This window comes from Solenopsis invicta, chromosome 6 (assembly GCF_016802725.1).
Source record: "Solenopsis invicta isolate M01_SB chromosome 6, UNIL_Sinv_3.0, whole genome shotgun sequence".
NCBI lineage: Eukaryota > Metazoa > Arthropoda > Insecta > Hymenoptera > Formicidae > Solenopsis > Solenopsis invicta.
In genome coordinates, this window is record NC_052669.1 from 778,549 (window position 1) to 802,926 (window position 24,378).

Here is a 24,378-nt window from a genome sequence, read left to right on the forward strand (position 1 = left end):
GTAATACAATTTCAAATTCTTAACATATATTTTTCACATAAAAAATATTAGTATAAAAATTCAACTACGACTGAATAGTTAACTCATATTTAATTATATTTTTACATGCCAGTCTTTATTCTCCTATTATTATTTATCATATTTACATCTCTTTGCGATTTTTTTTTACAAAAAACATTTTATAACTTATAAAGATGTCTGCAATTTGAATTCCTCCTAATCAATCACTCATCCATAAAGTCGATTACATCAAATCTAATAATTGCACATTATAATTGCATCAAATTTAATGATTAAGAGATAATCACAAAGATATAGTCTTTATGGTTCTATTATATTACTTGCATCTGACACTTTAACAGATTTCATGATGAATATTTCTTATTTTCATGTCTCATAAATATCATAAAATATTAGCAACATAGATAAATATCTGTTTATACAATAGTTTTGTACAATAGTATCCTAGAATAGGTTCTAAATAAATCTGAAAATGGGTTCTATGTGAAATATATATAATATGAAAATATCTATCATTAAATCTTCTAAATTGAGGGCAAAACAATAACAGTTAATAATGACATTATGATTAGAACATTGTTGATTATTGATTAAAAGATATATCTCTTAATTATTGTTGAATCTGGTGCAATCGCGATATGCAATCATTAGATTTGATTTTATAGATGAGTGGTTGAATGAGATTCGGGTTATAAACACCTTTGCCTAATGATTTTTGGCGTATTTTACTTGGTTCGAGATGTTAAAACTCACAGAGTTATAAACATAATTTTTGTAGGATAATTTTAAAAGTTTTCAACTTTTAGCTGCTTCTGTAGGCTAAACTACAGTTTCTACAGAGTTTTGCTCATTTACACTTTTAATCTTATAACTACAAAATTACAAAAGAGACCGAAAGACAATTTCCCATGGCTGTGCGGAGGCCTTTACAATTGGAATTAATTAATACATGAATATAAAAAAGAAATTATTATTGATCAGATGTGATTTACTTTATTTCCGAGTGTTCAAAAATGTACTGCAATTACAATTCTGAACGTGGGATGGTACAATATTTCTCATAAAGAAGCTGCTTTTTAGCGCTTACATTTTGCAATAATACAAGAGAAATTGACAAAAGGAAAAATAATTTTATTACTAAATACTATATTCAAAATTATACTTGTGAGATTTATATCTAAATATTTGAAGATGTGTATGTTTGAAATTATATCTTTGAATAAAAAGAAAAGGTTTTTAGTGAAAAAGAAAATTTTCACACTTTTACGCAATGAGACTAACAAGCAAATGATTGTCAGCATCATACAATAAAATAAAAATTACCGAACTTCAACTCTTAAACACAGCATGGAGTCTAGGAGATCTTGTATAAAATTTCGATCGCTTGCTGTGTGAAGAGGGAATGAAATAGAAGGTTCGGATTAGGAGGAGGAAAAAGTTTCCACTATCGATTGCACGATGTTGATTAGCTTCAGAGTTAGAATTCAATTTGACACCGTAAATTTTTTGTCATTATATTTTTCTTGTTACACAATTATAATTTTAAAAGAAATGACGATATCATAATTTTGTCTTAAAAGTATCATTTTTTAACTTTAAAATGTCATAAAATCTTCAAAAGTTTTTTACGAAGATATGATTTAATTAAAAAAAGATTTGTAAAAAATGGATTTTTTAAATATCTTTATTTTCTTTTTTTTTAACGGTTTTGTCCTAAGTAACTTCAAAATAGATCATTTTTCAGTAATGTCGTTTATTCAATCATATTTTTGAAACTCTGAACTTAAAAAAAAAAAAGAAAAAATATTTAAAGAAATTGGAAAATATTGATTGAAAACAAAGTTATGGTTTCTCAAAGTTGCAAAATCTTCCAGACTTCTGTGCCGTGTGGCGTCATACATTCTGTGTTTAAGGGTAAAATCTCTTGATTCACACTTGTGACATTATTTGCGACACACATAAATAGACCAATCGAGTCATTTTTCGAGAACACATCTTTTGAGAATATAGAAAATATTCATTGAACATCATTTCTTGACCACATTGACAATCCACTGACTTTTTTATCAATGGATTCAAACTATTCTCGTGTGCAATAAAAATTGATTATCCCATTTTACATTTTCAACATTTTATTAAAATTAAAAACAATGTTTTTAATATTTTAATATTTTATTTATTAACATTTTTGAAGAAATTTTTTTTATTAACATTTGTCAATTTAACATTTATTATTCAAACTTTGCAAATCAATAATTTTTATATTTTTATTGTGTTTGATATAATAAGTTTTAATATAACTCTATATGATTTTGACTGCTTTATTTACTTGTGTATTTATACTTATTTGAATGCGCGCATCCTAATTTATTTATTCTTAATATTGATTATTAATACTATTGAGGAAACATTCAGTTTATTTAATTATTAAACGGAAATAAATCGAATTTTTATCATAAAAAGTACGTCTACTTTTAATTCTTTCTTTGATTGCTTTGTAAATACAAGCTATTGATTTTTTTATTTTTAAACACTTTATTTCCTTTGAAATTACACCATTTTATCGTATATTTTAATGTTTGCAGCTATATTATAAAATTAGAAAATGTAATCTGGCAATCTTCTATGTTACACTTAGGTTCAGCAATCGAGAAATTATGCGAATGTGCCTTGGAAGACAGCTTGGCTGACCGAGGTTCCGTCGTAAGAGCTGCCAGATGTCTCCTAGGTTCAGTGACGAAAGTCCTCCTCCTAGCAGACATCGTCGTGGTCAATCAATTGCTTCACGCCAAGGATAAGGTCGCCCGCAGTCTCGGGCGCCTCGAAAGTGTCTCGAATTTCACGGAATTCGTCAAGGCGTTCAGCCAATTTGGAGGAGAAATGGTTGAGTTGGCGCATTTAACGGGTGATCGTCAGGTGAGATTTGTCTCAAAATGATATTTTGCCATACGAATGAGTTTCACACTAATTTCCGTAGTATGAACAATCGTGACTCGCTTAAACGGCTCATTTTTCAGAATGATCTCAAAGATGAGAGGCGACGCGCGCAGATGGCAGCGGCTCGACAAGTTCTAGAGAGGAGCACTATGATGCTGCTCACGTCCAGCAAAACATGTCTAAGGCATCCCGAGTGTCCATCCGCCAAAGAGAACAGAGACACCGTTTTTTGCCAAATGAGAAGGGCGATGGATCTGATACATTACGTTGTCAAGGACGGGGTATTAGACTGCAGCGAATCTCAGTCCTACTCGAATTCACAGGTAAGCACTGCTCGATTCGAGGATACTTTATAAACGCTCACGGACGATAAAAATATTTCCAGTTGGATACCGTGTTAAAATTAATAAAGTTGAGACACATCGAAATTTTACATGAAAAGAATGTGAAAATAATAACCGACATGAACATGCTCACGTTGAAGCTAGCCAAGAATATTGCTATAATATCCACAATTGCCAAATAAGCTTTGTTAGTTTTGAAACCATTTCTCATCATTATGCTGCAGCGAGAACGCATAATATCCATATTGTAAATATCAGAAAGAAAAATCGTATACGATAAAATATTTCCGAAAGCTTTGGAAACATTCCAAAGAGCCTTTGTCCGCCAAATTGTGATTTCAAATCGTTCCTTAATATACGATTTAAACGACCTTGAATCGCGATTCGCTGTCCTTGCAAAAGTTGTAAACGAGATATCGAAATGATCCCGGTACGACTCGAGAAACCATAAATAATGGCGCGATGTCTGGCCTGGCACGAAATCGATAAGCGGCGGTCGAAGATGGTAGACGAGAATCAGTGAAATATATCTTACGTATATCAATCAACCACGATTGCACAATCGATTATTACGAGTTGATAAATTTGTTATTGTTAATAATAATCTACTTTAAATAATCCTTCGTGTTCACATATACGTTCTATCATAATATATCATTTCCATCTTCATTATAAAAAAATTAGTGAATCAGATTACCGTGAAAGAAAACCCATATAACGAGCAACTGGAAGCGATAGAAAGTAGTGAAACCAACACTAAATAAGATTGCAGTTTCACTTATTTGAATTGAAAACAGAACGTGTTTCATGTCAAAATTACTACATACTTGTACACATTAAACCAGAGCTTCACGTAAAAAGAATTGTAAATTATACATCATTCCACAAGTTGTTAAATTTTGTCTTAAAATTGAATACACAGTGGTTAAACATTATGTATTTACGTTAAAACCGATCCTTGTTAAAAATTTGTGCTGAATCTTTAACACAGTGTTAACCCAAGTGTTAATTTAACATAATATAATTGTGTTATTTGAATACTTCGTATTAAATTGATGCAATATTTCTTAGTGTTAAAATAACAGAATTTATTGGTAAATAACATAAAAATAATGTAATTATTGATGTTAACTAATGTTTTGAAATGTAAATTATAAAGTAAATGAAAAAATGTACATGTTAACTTATTATAATTATTAATTTTACTAAAGAAATATGCTTTTACAATTTTTTATTGTATTAAAGTGTTATATTTTCTGTGTTAATTTTTTACATAATATTTATGTTATTTTTACTATTTATGTTTTACAATATTAATGTTGTATATGTTAAATTAACACAAAATTTGAATAAATTGTTTGAGACATGCAATGTTAAACTTGACACGAATTTTTTAATTGTGTGTGTGTGTGTGTGTGTGTGTGTGTGTGTGTGTGTGTGTGTGTGTGTGTGCGCGCGCGCGCGTGCGTGCGTGTGCGTGTGTGTGTGTGTGTGTGTGTGTGTGTGTGTGTGTGTGTGTGTGTGTGTGTGTGTATGCGTGCGTGCGTGCGTGTATGTGTAAAGAATTAGATATTAGAAATTAAATTGCGACATTGTGATTGGCGAATATTGTGATTTTATAATATTTATTAAAACTGCACGCAACCGTTATCCAAAAACAATGATGACAAGTTTTTATTGCGAGAGGGAAATCGATGCACCATAAACGACACATCCATAAAGATCGTGAATGGTTATTAGCATCATGCCAAATTGCACACTCGCAAATTGCATATCAGTACTTCGATGCGAAGTATTTTTATTCCGTGCCAGATTTCTTTCAGCGTGAAACCAATGATTCAAGGGGGAATATTTCACCAACTATCGGTGCTCCCGAAAACCTTTGAAGAAACAACATGGGAGAGTTGGGTCATGCTGAATGACCTTTAACCGTACTAAAAAAAATATATTCCTGCATTTTACCCTTAAGTACTACCCACTTTCCGCGCGACATAATCGATTTTGGAGTGATTGTAGACAATCTGATCAAGTAAAATGCTCTCAAGCATAACATCTTTCTAAAAGATTTATATTATGCGAGCTTATAATGTTTATCTCATATAATATTTTCCAACATTATAAAATATGATTATAAGAATCTAGACTCGTTATATAATTATTTTTAAACATTTAAATAATGAAAAAGTTTTTTCTTGTATAAGAAAAAGAATTTGCTACATTTTTTCGAGAAAGATATTTCTTTTACATCTGCCATTATTTGCAGAGTCCGCAGCAGGAAGACTGGGATAGCAGTACCGTTTGCTCAGCTTTGAAACACTTCGAAAGGCTCGTTGAAACAACGAGGATGACCCTGCTGGGACCTGGCTGTCGCGAAACACTTACATCGGCGCTCGAAACGGTGGTTGAGAGGACACAAGACTTCACCGACAGCGCCTATACGAGTCACGAGCACAGAGAAAATATTCTCCTGCTTTGCGATCGCGCAAAACTCGAGCTCAATACACTTTTGCGGATCGGCAATAGTATGGTGAGTCAATAGAGCTTTACTCATTGTCCGTATCGTCCAAAATTCTATATTTTTCGGATAAAGTTCATACCAATAGTAAAAACCGGTTTTTATCATATTTTTCAAAAAAAATTGCAAAAACTGCAGGTCTTTTCCAGTTAAAAGCGATAAAATACATAAAAAATCTCTTTACATTATTTAAATTTAATTAACGAAGAAATGTTCAAAATGAAAATATCAAAGGTTTAACAACAAATATATTAGAGAAATCCAAAAATATTACAGAAATAGTTGCAGAAACTAAAAAAATGATGTGGCTAAAAAATTATAAAGAATTATGCAAATCTCGGTTACTTGGTGAAACAAGATAAAATAATCTTTGGAAACTCAAAGTATTTGAAAACTTTTATTCGCAATCAACAATTTGTACAGTCAATAAAACATACAGCAAATGCGCATGTTGAGCATACAGTAAAACTAAGAAAAAAATGTTATATTTATTGAAAACAAATGCAATTCTGAAATTATTACTTTTACTTCAACGCATACATATATTGTGTAAATAAATTAGTTTTATATCATAAGATGTTGAATGATAAACACAAATCATATCTATATTAGTAAAATAATCTATATTAGTAATAAAAATTTTTAGTCTATTAATATCAAATTTAATAGCATTTTATATCTGCAAAATTTTTGTTTTAAAACTGAATTTCACATATTTAAATGGAAAAAAAAAACTATTGTTATAAGTTTCGTTGGCTCGGTTTTATTTTTCTCTAAGCTATAATGCACCGTGTGATTAAACATTACTTAATAGTATTGTATATAAATGCACAGAAAAACCTAGACTGTGGCAAGAATTGCACAAAGTTAAAATCTTTTAAATTAACTTGTTAAAAGAGTTAAAGCAAAGAAATTAAAAATTTGTAATAAATTTTCTTTAAAAATGACCGAATGTATTTCAAATAGCGTAATCCGAATGAACAATATTTCTTAATAAATTAAATAGTGATAAAGTATATAATGATAGACATCGTGTTTCATCAGAATTATGAGGGCGGCGGGGGTTCACCTAGCTCGGAAATGGAACAAGCGGTGATGGGTGTGTTACGGGCAACTAGAGACCTTCGACAGCAACTCAGCTCAACGACGATGGAACAAGCTGGCGATCTTGGCCAAGTGACAAAAGCCGGCCAGGAACTCGTGTCAACGATCAGAAATCTCGCGCTGGCCAATGACATCGACCGTCTGCAGGAGAGCAACGACAGGTTCCACGAGTATATCGAACACATTCTCGAAGTAAGCTTTCAGACATAGCCCACGCACCGCGTGTCCGTGTTCGTGTGCCACGTGCATATTCCAAGTTTATATAAAATCCACGAATGATGGGGATTCTTTCGAAGAACAATATTGATTTACAAAATGATCTTCATTTGCAAAAACGCGCATGTCTTAATTTTACATCGAGTGGTTCTAACAGAAAATACAAATATTGATTTATTAGACATGTAGTACGTAGTGATTGCCATTCATCATTTCTAGATTGTAATCAGTTTACAGCACCTAATTGGATTTATTCTACGCCTAACTTTAAATGAATTAGTTTACGTAGTGGATTCATTACTCATGTATTGATGCTAACAATAAATCTACGTGACCTTAAAGCGATTTTATCAATACGATGTAACTTTTTAACGACGGCCTAAGAATAAAATTTTTCATTTTTAGAATTATTGCACATTATTCTATATTAATCTTTTCTTTAGGTATGCAAACTCCTGAGACACGTTGCACTTTCGGAATCGTTGCAAGTGTCGGCCAAGTTCACGGAGATCAACTTAAGAATATATGGTCCTCAGGTCGTAACGGCCGCGCATACACTAGCTAGGCATCCCACCAGTAAGATAGCCAAGGAAAATCTCGAAGGTATATTATATAATGCTCCAGTTATCCTCTGAATTTGCGACAATGATTTATTGCTAATCCATTTAACATTTTTATGTGTTTCACAGTATTTGCTGACATGTGGCAGTGGCTCATGACTGACGTGACGACAGTAGCGAAAGATGTTTTGGAACTCAGTCAAAACCGGCCAGAAAAGCAGGTTTACATGTCTTTGCCGCGGCCAGGGGTACGCATAAACCATCTCAATAAACGATTAATTCTTTTCTTACAAACCTGGGTAACTCATGTTCGATCAATTTCTATCTATAGAAGTTTCTCGAAATCTTAAAAAGTCCCCCACTTCTTATCATCTCCTTAAAAAATCTTGGTAGTAAGAGAGACCTTTATGCGATAAGATGACTGAAACTATTAATTTTTCTACAAATAATACCAAAATTATTTTTAGTATTATTGTGTCAGACATGAATAACCTAGGATTTTGTAGGCAATGTTATCTTTTTGTAAAAAAATAAAATGTAAAAATCATTAAGTAATTATTCTTTTTTATTTTAAATTAACGATTGACTATCTGTTTGTATTTAAGTTATTTTCCTCAAATAAAATCACTTATTTAAAAAATTAGATTTGAAAAATAAAATTGAAGCACCGAATCGTATTATGTGCAATCAAGATGTTGAGGAAAGATCTTTTATTTTTGTATCAAAATATTAAAAAATGCTTATTTTTGTGACATTCAATTTTTTGTATTTATTAAAAATCACTCATTTTCATATACTTAAATAATAATATTTTTTTAAGAATTTGGAAGAATTTTTCTGTTTTTTTTTTCCAGAACTTTTCACTTAAATTAGAAAAGCCTTAAATATGAATTTATTATAAAAAATTACAATTTTTTTAATCTTCTAATTTTTGATCCAATTTTTGTATTGTTTCTAATTTGTATCCAATTAATTAAATTAGACTATATTTTATTTTTTTAGAATAAAAACATTTGTTCTAAAAACTTGAAAATATGTTAATGAATTTTTAAAGATTTTTTTAACATTTTAAATAAGTGAAGAAGTGGTCAAACTCGAAATACCTAGATTTGTAGGGATAAGATGCTATTTTTTACATTTTATTGTAAGGGTTAATTTGTTCTAAACATTTATAAATGTAAAAAAAAGGAAAGGCTACTTAAGTTGCTACTCGTTAGACGTAATGAAATAAACAGTATGATTCGTTCTAGAAACATGGCACGACGAGCAAGCCATTAAAACCAGTACGGTTAGACAGCGAGGAGCAGGCGAAAATTGCTAAGGCAGGTCTCGAGATGAAATTGATCACCTCGGAAATGGATGCCGAGACGGAAAAGTGGCAGGAGAGCGGAAGCGCTCTAGAGGAGAACAATGACATTGTGAAGCGGGCGAAGAACATGTCGTCGATGGCATTCTCAATGTACCAATTCACGCGAGGGGAAGGCGCCTTGAAGACCACCCAGGATCTATTCACCCAAGCTGAGTATTTCGCCGAAGAGGCAAACAGATTGTACAAGGTTGTGAGACAATTCAGTTATCAGGTACGTGGCGGCCGACCAATACGCCGTTGTAGATCGAAAGAGAGATGACACACGTTTCTTTAATTGGACTGATGTTGATATATCTATATATCATCCTTACTTCTATGATCATTCTTTTACCATTGTTTATTATACGGACTCTATATTGGACTTGATTCCGCGTTTCTTGATTCTCGCTATATTGAAAATCTTTTTACTTATACATTACGCTATTGAGTTTCATTTCTTCGTAAGTCGCAACGTCGAAGCTGCATCGAGTCTGTATTTAAAAAAAATTTATTCACAATTTAATTCACTCTATCATTATCAAGTATTCATTAGTAGATGCCAATAATTAATTACTACTTTAATGTTTAATAAGAGAAATTTTATCATCTGTAGAAATTTAGAAATATTTGCATATCTTTTACATTCTATTCATTTCGCTCAGAGTAGACACATATCGGTGTATACTTACTTAATTTTAGTTGAATTTCATTGTAAAGTTTAATTTCTGATTGCTTCGAGAGACACGAAAGTCGAAATTCATATATTTTATAACTTTTTCAGTAGATAAAAAGATGATAAAAAGAGAAATTAAAAAAATAAAAGTATAAAAATAAAAAATATCAATTATATGAAAACACTATTTTACTATCTTATTGTTTTATGCTACCATAAACGTAGCTTCCAGACCAGAAGTAGCTTCGATATGCGTAATTAGCATTAGACATGTTCGAATTAACACGTTTGCTACCCTCTTTCGAACCCTTCCTAGCTAGGCCGAATATATATAGTCACCTAAAATCACTTTGATCTCTCTTTATACTCTTCTTAAGAGAAACAATAAGACGCCAACCTTGTAATATATTCTGTATTATATACAATCCTTTTTATACCCTCGCTCTTGAATGCCTCCATCCAGGTAACTTTTTCTCTCTTTACTTTAGACCCTTTTGAATTAATAGATATCACTGTCGCCTAAACAAATCGTTCTTATTGCCGTATACATAGCGCTCACACTCTTTCTCTTTCTCTCTCTCTCTCTCTCTTTGCAGCGTCAATGTTCTACTATTGTTGAGTGTTATCATTACATTTGTATATACTATGTTTGTATACGTATATTGCTATGCAACTTCACGCACGTAAACTTTCCTACTGATCATTACAAAGCATAGAGAATTATTATATAAAATATGAGCAAGTATAAAAACTTTGGAAACAATCACAGTTAAATTTGAGAAAGAGCTATTTGTCATTACAAACTGACGTGACGATTCATTATACCCATACGAGAATCACAATTAATATTTATAAAACTCGTGTTAGATCCTAAATTTTTTATTTATACTATGATTTTTGGTACACAATTTCACTATAATTCTGACAATGGAAGTAATTTTCGCGTATCATGTCATTTAAATTATCATAACGAACGTTCATGATTTCGTTAGTAAATCTATTTTATGTATATACTTTACGACTTTTTGTGTACGATTAGTAAAGTGTGTTTTAGATGCTACGGGAATGCTTCCGTCTATGGACGACGTCTATGTGCATTGTGGTCCCTCTCCTTCCACTATCTGGGGCATGAGTATTATGTCTCACAATTTTTGCTAGTTTTCATCATTACGCATTTTATCAAATAATATTCATTAACAAATATTTAAATACTATAATAATGCTTTATTGATTAAATACTATATTAAATACTACATGCTGTAATATATAATATACAAAATATATTGTAATTTTTTTAAATTTTAATAAGAAAATTAAAATTTGTGAAGCTCCGTTTCTTTTCGAAATTTCAACAGATCAATAATATAATTCTATTTCTCATAAAGACAAAATAGATATGAAGGAAGCTTGCAAAAATAACAAGGTCTGTACTATTTCACTGCCACTTCACATGTCACTTTGATATCTATATCGAAAAATCTATTTACGTTCTGTTGAAAGTTTTGCATTGTGTTCTCCTAGGACCGATAGACGAACTTTCTGTTAACTTCTTAGATGCAAACTTCAAAGTATCTACGATACATACTATAAAGTATTTATTAGTCATTTAACAAACTATACCAAATAGAATCAGGCATCTTGCTTTACAGAATCTATAATAAATCGCTAAATATGAACAGAAACAATATCGCAAGATAAACGCGTTCAAGAATTTTCAACGATTTGTATATTTATTATATTATTTTTTGTATAATTATGTTGTAAATGTTAAAAATAGATATAATAGCAAATATTGCAAATTATCTGTTCGAATGTGTGTACATATGTGTGTGTGTGTGTGTGTGTGTGTGTGTGTGTGTGTGTGTGTGTGTGTGTGTCGCGCGCGCGTGCGTGCGTGTGCGTGCGTGCGTGCGTGCGTGCGTGCGTGCGTGCGTGCGTGCGTGCGTGCGTGCGTGTGTGTGTGTGTGTGTGTGTATTTTAATATGAGAATTATTATTGAAGAATAAAATATAATTTTTAGACATATGACACATCGATAATAATATAAAATTTTAATTCCAACTAATTTTATTTTTCAATCGCTATATTATTATAATTCAAAATTACCGTTTTAGCAATTAAATGTTGATAAATAATTTTGTGCCTTATCTAGTCGTTAAAAATTAAATGCGAACAAGTTTACCTTGCGATACGAACGAAAACGTAAGTTTGTATACGATGTTATATGGGTGCAGGTACCAGGTGGGCCGCACAAGAAGGAACTCTTGGAAAATCTGGATCGAGTGCCGACTTACGTTCAGCAACTGCAATTCACCGTGAAGAATCCTACCGTTGGCAAGGCTGCCACTTTCACCAAGGTCGATAATGTTATACAAGAAACGAAAAATCTTATGAATGTGATCTCGAAGGTGGTCACAACGTGTTTCGTCTGCGCCACAAAGGTGAGCCGTGAAAATATTCCATATGCCTGATCAATCTATTTTCTAAATGAACAAAGATATGTTTTTGCGCGATTTTTTTTAAAACTGAGATTGCCTGTATTGGATGAGTTTTGTATTCAGTCCAAGTATATTTTTATTTATAATATCTTACTACCGTGTTTTCTATAAAACGTCAGCAAATTCTATATTTACAGGGAGCTTTAGCTTTCCGGAGCCATATGTATAAAACGCGTGCGCGATACCCAGTGAAAAATTTGTCATGTATAATTACATATAATTATGTATTAAATATGTCCATATATATTAAAGTATAATAATTGCACATAATTTTATGTAGTCATAAAATTGTATACAATTACATATAAAAATCATGCATAATTATATAATTGTATACAGTATTGTTATATGTATATATTTCAACATATATGAACATATTTGATATATAATTATATATGAAAAATTGTTTACCGGGTAATTATGAAAAATAATATTAAAAATTATTTATGAAATAACACGAATTAAGAAATTATGAGATTCTCTTTATATCAATCCAGTGCGAATATTTGTTACATCGGAACATTAGTCGGTAAGAAATACTGTTTTCATTTTTTCACCAAATCAGTTATAGACTATACGTTTTTATACGCGACATTTCATTTCAAGTATTCGCACAAATATCAGAGTTGAAGAAGCCGCAGAGACACGCGTTCAGATTGTAAAAAAATCGAATACGTCTATCTCCTTCCATTCTATTCACCGCCTAGCACAATCTCATCATGCCGCAATATATGGAGATCAGCCCGACGACGCCCGGCCAGGCCGAAGAGGATTGTTTGTATCCGATTAGCCCGCAATTGTTGCCTTCCACGAGCCCTTACGTACAACCCCATCCACTTACGTCCGCGCAATTTCACAGTATCCTGAAACCGTCCCCCAGCCTGAGTTTGTCCCTGCTCCCATTCAATTACAGCTCGGGACTGCCCAATGTCGGGCTCTCTCTATCCCGGAATTCCGGCTCCTTCGTACATCCGTCCGCCCTACCGTACACGACGCCCGGAACGCAGCAACCACCTTACTGCCTGCAGAATCTGCAGCTCCTACAGCTGCAGCTGCACCATGCACAACTGCAACATTTAAGACACGCAACGCTACCCAGATAATAGCGGCCTTGTGTAATACGTCGTGCCGTAGCACGTGGCACGTGACACTGTTGTTTCACGCGCACGCACGCACGCACACGTCGAGAACACTACACGTTCTTCGTACAGGTTCGGCCTTGGTTTCATTTCACCTTTTTTGTTTTATTTCGTATTACCTGACTTTAATCACACTAGGACATTGAATCTCGTCGTAATTTTGCCAATAACATTAAACATAATTCTACCGACAAAAAGATTCCCAGCGAGCATTATATTATTAAAAAGAACAAAAACTTATTTTGAGTTTTAAATTTTGAAATTTTGACTATACATATTGATCGTATGATTGATCAACGTATTGATCCTGAAATCCTTTTAGTAAGATGTGAATTAGATCTAATTATTTTTTAAAAAATCAGGCACGAAAAGATTAAAAAATTCTCCAAATAAGGTCTTTTCAATAATGCTCTCTAGGTTACAATACTATCCCTTTTCAATAAGTTTCGAGATGAATTTCAAAATGCATAAAAATCAAGAGACCATTTTCGCATACATAATTTCCAATTGTTCAGAACATTGATTAAAAAGAAATGTTATCGGTATTACGACGAATCTACTATCTTTTAGCGTTTGACTTCACAGCTTATAATTTTTTTAATTCTATTATAGCTAATCAATTTTATATGCAGCTTCTTTGAAAAATTGTTTTCTTTCCTTTTACACAACTCGCGTGTTGCACTGATTTCGCTTTCCATTTAACGATATAATAATAATCGCGCAACCCATGACAAATCCATTCAACGATGCAATCATGTAACAATAATTGATTCGAATTAATCCATTTTCAGCTACCTTTACAGGAATGGCTACACTATGTATTTCGTAATAAAATCTAATATTTCTTTCTCCAATAATCTCATATACTCTGACGAATAAACGTTATATATTTACAGAAAAGTTGCTGTAAGTTGTTACTTTGACGCAATAAAAATTCTCCAAAATAATACAATATAAAATATTAATTGAGCTAAATTAATTTTATCTTTATCAGAGTATATATGATCCTTTTCATATATTAGATCACAAACAAACTCGCCAAGTATGACGGCAAGAGTGTAACAGTGCCACAGCACGTGATATCTTCTCAAGAATATATATCTAATAATTTTCGAATGCTAAAACTTTGGAGCATAACATTATCCTTCGATCGGAAGCTCGTAGGAAAATCGAATAGATTCAGTATTCGAGGCAAGCATCAATTTTTCGTGCCACATTTTTCAGAGAACTTTCAACGAGCTTTCGCTTGATTTTTCGATTTCCCTAGTGATCTACAAGAGCCAACAAGAGCTCGCACCGTGCAGGACATATAATAACTTCTGTTCCTACATCTTTTCAGTACAACCTGGATTTCCGAGGTCTGTCGGCGCGCGGGGCCGGCGGTTCGCCGTACAGGGGCGGAGAGGGCGGGGGAGCTGACGGCGACGGTGGCGGAGTTGGCGCCGACGGCAGCAAGACGGGCTCCGCCCCCGGCAGCGACCCGTCCGTCTGACAGTTTGGGATGGCCCGACGGGCCAAGGGGGACGCTCGCCGCACCCGGGTTTCCTTTCTGCTTTTCTAGGGAGAACCTCACCTGCCCCACCGACCATCAAAGCGACGTACACGTCGACCGGATGTCGCGGAATTGCCGTCAACAACTGTTGGCAAGTACCGCGACGATCGTGCGTTGGGATACGGTATTCGGAGGTGCCTCGCCTGGCCGGAATACGTTCGCCGCCCTTATCGGCGACGGTGGCAACGTATTCCGCGTAATAACGGTATTGGGAATCTGTGTGTGAGGAAAGCGTTCCTCTGGACGCCCCGATGATTTGGTATATGAAAGGAGAATGGTTTCAATTTAACGCCTTCGCGATTTAAAATGAGAACGATCGCGAAAGTGTTGATTGTGTAAAAAAATCCTGGTTGAAATGTTAGGATTGACCCAGTCTGGAGATACTCTCACATTTCGACCAGAGATAGCAGTTATTGATAAACAGTATTGATAAACGCGATTTATGAAAAGGGTATATATATACTTAAAATATTGCAACGATTTGATGTGCTTTGGACAATCGTTAAAAGTGTAACGAAAATGCTTGGTCGACGTGTACGTTTCATCAGTTTAGTTGGATACTTCTAATTAACAATCAGAAACAGATTTACACGTTTCTGCTGTTAGCGAGCAGGTCTCAGACGTACGTGTTTATTCGAAAACAAATGAGCTTGGAAGTACTTATTTATACGGTCGAGTTCCGCCGCGCGTGGCGATCGAGGCGTGGGAAAGCGGAAAATCGAGCCGAGTATGTGGTATAACGTGGAATTGAGCGCGAAAGTGGCGGATGAAATGTGCGCCACATGCAGTTTGCAAATTGTTCCTTGATTCGATTACGCAATCCACGCTTTGATCGTTGGCAATACCAGTGAAAATGTCGCTAAAAATATCAAAAAAGTAAAGGCTGCTCGCGAGCACTACAATTTATTTTTACATCCTAGTGTAATTCAAATACGTTTTCACGTTTCAGCAATAAAATTTCTCAAAATGAAGTTACAGTGAACAACGCGGCGTCGCATTTCACTGCTGTTGCATTAATAGCAACCTCACTTTCCTGTTATTTCTACGTAGAACAAAAACTTTTAATAGACGTTCATTAGACATCTGTCACAAGAAACTTCCATCAGATGTCCATTGGACTTTCAAGCGACGTTCGCTAGAACAGCCACAGTTCTGCATTGCATACGTTCTGCATTGGATCTCCAAACGTATTCATACATGTCTATTAGATCATTTATATGGATTAATTATAAATATTTCATAGAGCTTCGATGAATGACTAATAGACGTTAACTGAGAGTTAATAGTCTTTTTATGGATGTTCTAACTATACATGTCAAAATAATATGTTATTTACTCTCATCTTGGAGCCTAAATTTTAAGGGCCCACTTTTATTTACTTCATTAGAAATTTCATAATGTTACGTCTTTTTATTTTATTTTATGTTGCCTTTTAATTACAAGAAGTAGAACGCCGTTGCATCCATCAGTGGTACCGCGTTCTTGATTCTATTTATTTAATATATCCGTAATAGAAGTCTAATACACATTCATAATATCATATCATAGATGTCCGTGACGAATTTATTGAAGACATCCATCATGGATATAGTAAGATCTCTAATTGGAGATCTGTTTGACTTCTACTATGAAGATAGACATCCCTTGGAGCTATAAAAGTTTAATAGATGTTTAATGGATGTCACGTTCTATGTGGGTTTGAACGCCGTGTTTAAGAATATTCCTTATATACATCGGCTTAATGAACTACAAAATTAAGCTTTATTCCACGATTACGAACTCTAAGTAAGTTTATTCAACACGCAGTACGTTTTGTTACGACGCTAAGCTAAAGTCGCTCAATACTCAATACATTATTGGCGTATAAGAACATATCCAAATACCTGAATCTCGTTTCATTATCTTCGCTAAGGAACGCGGCAAAACTTTTCCGCCAACATTTGGCTACGCACAAACAAATCATTCTTCCATATCAAGAAGTTGGTGCAACGACAATAATTAACAAATGTCGATCGTAGTGCCTTTTAGGTGTGACTTTGTCGAAACTTTGCCGAGGTTTAACCTCAGCTCCCGAAGTGTTACGCCAACTTCGGTAAACAGATTATGCAGCGAGAGAGAAAGAGAGAGATAGATAGAGAGTTGCATTATACTTGCAGAAAAATAGCTCGCGCATTATACATACATCTACATGACTTTAGCGTGTGATCGTCAAGGCGTACTGTGTCCGCGGAAAGCTTTTAAAAGCTCTCTCTATTCGCTAAAATAAACCGACAAAAATCTTTAAGCAGCAATTGAATTATGAAAAACTTTCTGAAAAACCACGCGCTAACGAACGGCTTTCCCTTCTCTTGCGTTGCATTCAATTCACAAGGTAATTAGAGAAATTTGAACAGTGGCAGTCTGAAGTGCTTATACGAGTCCACTCACATAAGAGATACTCACTTTTCTTACATTTGCTAGCAACTTTATCTACCATTATTCAGATTGCTCATAACAAATCCACGTATCCAGAGATACAGTTTTCAAGTACTGACCTTGCAATTAAAAATTATTTTAAATAAAAATTAATTACTTTCTCACAACTGTGGTATCTACGAAATAATATCTGTAATTAATCGAGCCTCCGTAGAAATAGAAGAGACAACACTCGTGGGGCAGGAGGTCTATCGAGGGGGACCTGGGGGCGGCAGCAGGGCGGTCAGGGACGTACTTTGTGGCAAAGACGTACATTCAGTCACCACTCGAGATCGCAAACTGCAAGTCAACCTAACTTTCGTCGCTTGTACAAAACGGACTGTTCGATTTGATGACAGGGAGACTTTTCTGGATATGGACTACCTCAAAGAGGAAAGTGGTTTCAATACACACAAATATTTTATTGGATGTGTTGCAGCGTGTAATGTGGACACCCTAATCAAACACTGTTTTTGTTAAATCATTTAAAATTTCTTAAAATTTGTCAAAAATTAAAATATCTTTTTTAATATCCCAAATTCTGGATGGTAGAATTCCACATCCACGGGAACTGTGTAGGTGTGAAAAGATCCATATTCTTCTAGCCTAGTTCTCAAGATTGTCCTCAAATCGGATATTTCTGGGGCAGTTGCATTCATCGATGTCAAAGTTCCTTCTCGATGCCACAAAGAAAACCAGCGACGATAGTCACTAGAATCGCTTTTGAGACCTTGCGAATCCTTCAAAGAGGCGATTTGAGCCAAATATTTTATCAAAATACTATATGCGATATCTCCGACCTGTCGAATCGGTCAAATTGTACATTGTTGTGTAAGTTAACGGTCAGGATAGATTCTCAAGCGTACCACGATGGTAGCACGCGTTTACGAAGAGCTCGAAATTGTTCTGTATTTATACCCAAAAGATATCCAAAAATTTCAGCATGTTCAAAAGAAGTTTCTAGCAATACGTGATAGAGAATTCATCCGAATAGAATCCGCGTTAGTGCACTGCAATTCGGCAATTGCAGTCATCGAGTTTCCTCCGTATGCGCGATTGCTCGCGAAGATAAATGGCGGAGGTGAATCTCCTGCGGAACACTGACAGGAGACTTGCTCTAAACATGCGGAATCGCCGCGATTGAACACGGTTTCACGACAAATAGAATAATGCTATGTAGAGATGTCACGATTTCTCCTCGACGTGCGACAAGATTCATGAGAGACATGTAAAAAAATTTGTCTGCCGATTCTTCTGCAAGCTAATCTCTGAGCGTGCGTTTATTTGCACAATAAAACGCAACAACGGTAACATCGAGATATGTTACTGTTGTTATTTTTTTCCTTCGAGAAAAAGGGAGGAGAATCGGCGAGTCTGGCCGCACGTCGAGATCGCGAGAGAATTGATCATTGTAGCGAAATAAAAATGGATAAGCGATAATAATTTAATGATAATTTAGTATTATTAATGTTAAAGCCGCTGGTTAATCGGCGGCAATCGCGACGTCTGTATATACAACGTTAAGCGTACGCAAAGAAGATGCGTTGACCATTCGTGCATTTCACGTATGTACCTACGAGTAAGTGCACGAAAGAACACACTGTTCTGCGTGTGTGTATTATACAGAGTTTGCGCGAAAAAAAGAAATTGTTTTACAACGCGAGAGCATGTATCCATCGCTATTGCTCGATCCGATTTAATGCTGAAACGCCCCTTTGTTACTTTTTTTTAACTTTCCATGATTTCCGATCTGTCAAATGAGATTTATTGCCAGCATCATTTTGTTGAATAAACGATATATCACTGCTTATAAACTATAGCGAGCAATTGACATCTAATATCATTAAACAGATCGATTGTCTACCTGCGGGCATTTTAGCACTAAACGAAGTTTGTTTACTGCAGCGATCTTGAAAAGACAGATTAGCTGTGATACTTCATACGGATTGCCCGTGATATTCTTACGAATTCTTAGAGTAGAAATATTAGTTGTTATCGCAATTAGGGAAACACGAAGTCTGCGAATATCGGAACAACGCGGATTGTAAACTAATGTGAAAATGCAACATTACGCATTGTAACTGCGGGGATATACAAACACCAATACATACGGATACATTTACGTAGCACAGACTCTGTATTATACGTTATCGCTCGGTATTTAGACTACTTAGGGTATACGTTCGTTAAGACGGTGTGTAAGTTGAAATTTTTTTGTATGAAATGGCACAAATATTTTCTATGGGGAAACGGGGGCGAGTTCGATCGTAAAATGTTGAGTTTCTATTATTTTTATTGACCGGTTTGCACGTTAACGGAATAGATGGTCGTCGCGCTAGTTGATTGCGCTTGGCTATGGAAGGGAGAGAAGCTCGCGAAAATATATTGTTAAATATATGTACCTATGAACAATTCCTATGCAATAATATACGCTGATAATACTTTCTCATGAGTATAAATGTGAGAAAGAAAAAGAGATGGTAAAGGAAGATAGCTTTAGTACCGTATATTCGTAAATAATAATATATTACGTTTTCTGTTATTTTCAGACGTTTTTTGTTATTTTCTGCCGAGTAATTCTTTTGTCGCATACAATAAAACTCGGTCGACATTATTTTAAATCAAGATTACTGATCTTTGCATAGAAACCAAGGTTGGTCGAAAAAGTTCAATAAGTAAAGAAAAACATGATAAATTCTGATTTTTAATATCCCGTTTATCTACTAACTTTATCTAGTAGAATAAACTGGCAAAATCTATAAAAATAATATGTAATTTGTTTATATAATTTTTAAATATGTTTATATAATGTTTTATATAACTGTATGCAAAAAGATTATTTTAATTAATAAATCATACTAATTACAATAATTTGAAGAAAAACCATAGTAATGAATTAATAATAATAAAATCTTATATTTTTTTAATTTTAATTAATTTGTGAAATACTTTTTAATAAAAATTTTGGAGATGTTAATGTTACTAAATTTTAAAAATATTAATTTTTAATTTAATGAGAAAAACATAACAGAATTACAATTTTTTACTTATATAATTTATTTCACATTTACTATTTAACGTATACTCTTATAACAAACTTATAAAAAACTAATTTATTTACTATTTTGATTTATAATTTGTTACAGATTTTGAGTAAGGTTTAAATTGCAAAGGCCTCTTTCAATTGATAATATTCTCATTGTTATTTATTTTACTGTTTTTAATGGAAAAAACTAGTTTTTGCCAATTTATTTCGATAAAAACTGATTTTTACATTTAGCATGAACTTTATCAAAAAATGTGGTATTTTACCAACCTTGATGGAAATAGTTAATAATGTTCATCTGCATAGTACCATTAATTGCGATAGTAGCAACTTAAATGCGAAAGAAAACGCTTAAAATCATGATCGAGATCTCATATGAGAGGTGCTGAAATTCCTCGCGGTGTCAAGTCCGATTACTTTTGCGTGAACGTGTTGAGAATTACGGTGTTGAAAAGAGTTCTTAAATAGTCTATGTGTGTATGTTGTCCTTAAATCCAATATAGCGGACAGTGGGCCTGATTGGCTGCGTAGATAATTTGACACGTTGCTAATAATTATAACTGAGACAGATTCTTATAAAATTTATTATTATCAATGTCTTGGATCGCCTACACAGCCGAGCAAATCCATTTTCTCCTATGATTCTACCTCAATTTTCGAAATTAGGTACTTTAGATTTCTTCATGATAAAATATTGTTCATAGCATACGTACGCGCATACTCGTCTCACGTGCGCTCCTAGTTATAACATAAGGATATCCCAAAACTATCGCCTTTTATTTTAACTGTGATCAATTTGGAGTCAATTTTTTCTTAATAGAAGTTTTCCCAAGAGTTAAGACGAGTTTGCGAAAAAAGTGACTTCTAAAATTCGACTGAAAGGGAAGCAACTCAAAATTAAAGTTTACGTCATTAAAAAAGCAGTGCAATAGTTCTGGAATAGCCTCTATAACGAACATGCAAAATGACGAAAAAAAATCTAACAGCGGAAAAAATATTTTCTTTGACATAATTTGTTTCGATTAAGAAAATTTGTTTAAATATACAAAGATATTTGATATCGCGGTATTGCTTTTAATTAATATGATTTTGAAAAAAAGTAATTGCTGTCGGTTGTGCTTATCTTATCCGAAAAAATGTTTAATTAATTTTTTACACAACTACACACAGAAGATATTCATGTGACGTTCGGCTTGTGGTTCTTTGTGCAAATGATGAGACATTCTCGACACCAGAAATATAAATATAATAATACTGATAACTACAAAATAATAATAAGAGTAATAATAATAATAATTGATAAAAATTATAATAATTAATAAGCTATGGTGCAAATCGTAATGATATATATATACATAAACATATATTGATAGTAACGACTGTTATTAGTTGGACTATTTCGTGCCTGTGTGGTCGAATATTACCATGTTACGGAAGTGAACTTGTATTTCGTCAGCAAAGTCTTAGTTTACATACATATATATAATATAAACGTATATTACGTTATATAAACATAAAAAATAAAATTCGTAATATATGCAGCCTTGCAAAATGTATTTGAATAGGGAGAGCGTAAATGCAGGGTGGTCGTGCAAATATTAAAAAAAAAAAAAAAATAATTTACAACAATGACTTTTCCATTTTATACGATCTAGTGGATTAAAATACTTCGTACTTATGCTTCGTACTTTAACGTAACTTCAAATATTCATCCCTGACATTATTAATTGTTAATAAGTTAAACAATATCAATGACAATAATTTCAGCTAGTTACTTGCACGTCGGTTCCTAATCGCATCACTTATTGTTTTGTCGTTATCGTTGATAACGGGACACAATAACAATCATTTCTCGATTTAAACATTCAAATTACATTTTCATATCCATCCTAATGCTAAGAATATCAAAGTGTGAATACTATTACTTAGAGATAAATGGCAGATTCTATATAAATTAATGTAACTACATTTTTATAATGAACATCAAACATGTATCGCTTCTCGTATGATCGCTTTCTTTCTCTATTTTCTTTTTTTTTTTGTACCGGAGTGCTGCTCATCTCAATAATGAATCGATGACCTCATTAAATAAAAAATATATGAGCTTATAGTAATTTAATATTTTCCTAAGGACGCCAGACACATCATATTTGCAATCGTTTATTATAAAAAAATAAAAAGTGTAAAATAAAATTTTACGGACATTTAACGTCCATCTTTGACAGAGAAGTCTATCGTAAAGTGCAAGGCAGTGCAAATTATTGTCAAAAAATAAGGGATTTAAAGTTTCTATTTTACTATCGTGGCTGCATACACGATTAGATGATCGCGTATCTATGCGTCGCGATTAAATTTATGTATCCAAATACAATTCAAATACTTCATAGAAAAATCCATCGCATTCTCAATATTTATAATAATGTATTATCCACTAGATGGTAATTCAACTCAATCTAAACGTAAAGTCGCTATCGATCTTTCCCTATAGAGTACAAGTAATGCGAACTGTAATTTCTTCAATTTTTTCAAACATTTCGCCAAATGTTCTTTCCTATTCAATGTCTATTTCATAATTTGAACATACGGAAACAATACACATAATTATATAATATAATGGTAGCGCAACTGCGACGGGTTGATAACGATGACGACGCGCTATGTATAAATGCCTGATAAATTTATTTGGTAGATTATTTGGTTTTTTATTAATAAGAAGAATTTTTTATTAATAATTTTTTGAAAAACTATTTAAAAAAAAATTATTTATGTATATAATTTTAACAAATTTATGCATAAATATTTACATGTAATATAAGTAAATTATTAATTATTTATATATAAAATGTTACAAGTATTCAGAAAATCTTTAACTTGATTTTTTAATGTTAAAATTGCTATATCATACTAATATTAAATTAATAATAAAAATGGAAATTATGTAAATGTAACCAGGGTTGGTAAAATTTCACATTTTTTTGGACAAAGTTCATCCCAGTGGTAAAAATATTTTCTGGAAAATCCGACACAAACATTTTTAAGTTTAATTCTATTACTATTATGTTTTTCTCATCAAATTAAAAGTTATTATATAAAATTTAGTAATATTTTCAAATTTTTATTATAAAGTATTTTACGAATTAATTAAAATTAAAAAAACTTTAAGATTTTATTATTATTAATTTGTTTGCTGTTGGTTGGTTTCATGTTTCTTTAAACTATAAATATCAGTATTAGTAAGATTAGTATTAGTTAGAGATTAAAGCAAAAATAATCTTTTACATAAAGTTTTATAAATATATTTTGATGTTACATATTAGTTATTTTTATAATTTTATAATTTTTATAATCAGTTTATTTTATTAGATAAAATTTGAGACATAAAAACTGAAATTTACCATGGCTTTTTTCCGCTGAGCTTCTCCATTCAACCCTGAATATGAACAAAATGCAATCTAGCACGTAATACATAAAAGCAGAAGTGCAGACTTTTGCATAACACACAAGAGAATCAATTAATGAGACTTTATTTCTTTTTCCAAGATATAAACGAAGAACTTCCATTGATTAATTTTTACTTATATTACGCAAAAGCCAGTGTGCTAAATAAGCAAAGTTTAACAGTATCAAGTTCGAAGATTATTTCTTTGATAAAGTTAACAAACACGCGGATATTGGACTTTCTAATAACATCTGCTGCTGCAAGTATTTGGTACAAATTTTTTTTCCAAAGCGCCTTGTTATCGTTTCTAATGTCGTATCGTATGCGAGAGCAAATCTTCCATTTCGAGAAACTTACGTTTAGATGATTTTTCGATGAATAACAAAAAAGATCTCTTGATATGAACTTACACATATTTAATAAAGTGTCCTAGTCTATGTCGCGCGAGTCGAAACTCGCAAGACGAGAAGAGCTAATCATGACGATTAAGTGGTGGATAGATGAACGCCTAGATCACTTTGACTGATACTAT

General features: G+C 33.0%; 1 protein-coding gene across 5 annotated transcripts in view; it reads left to right on the forward strand.

The window, feature by feature from the left end:
- Positions 1–19,909, forward strand: part of LOC105205276 (alpha-catulin) — a 72,778-nt gene extending 52,869 nt beyond the window's left edge. For 2 of the 5 annotated variants that reach the window (XM_039451155.1, XM_039451154.1), the window contains 9 exons: positions 2,660–2,937; positions 3,039–3,281; positions 5,566–5,829; positions 6,862–7,113; positions 7,581–7,740; positions 7,827–7,945; positions 8,948–9,277; positions 11,953–12,159; positions 12,924–13,319. In XM_039451155.1, the coding sequence (XP_039307089.1) occupies positions 2,660–2,937; positions 3,039–3,281; positions 5,566–5,829; positions 6,862–7,113; positions 7,581–7,740; positions 7,827–7,945; positions 8,948–9,277; positions 11,953–12,159; positions 12,924–13,319 (2,249 nt within the window). The other 3 variants (XR_005575116.1, XM_026130591.2, XM_026130590.2) reach the window with 3 other exon arrangements.
- The last annotated feature ends 4,469 nt before the right edge of the window (positions 19,910–24,378 follow it).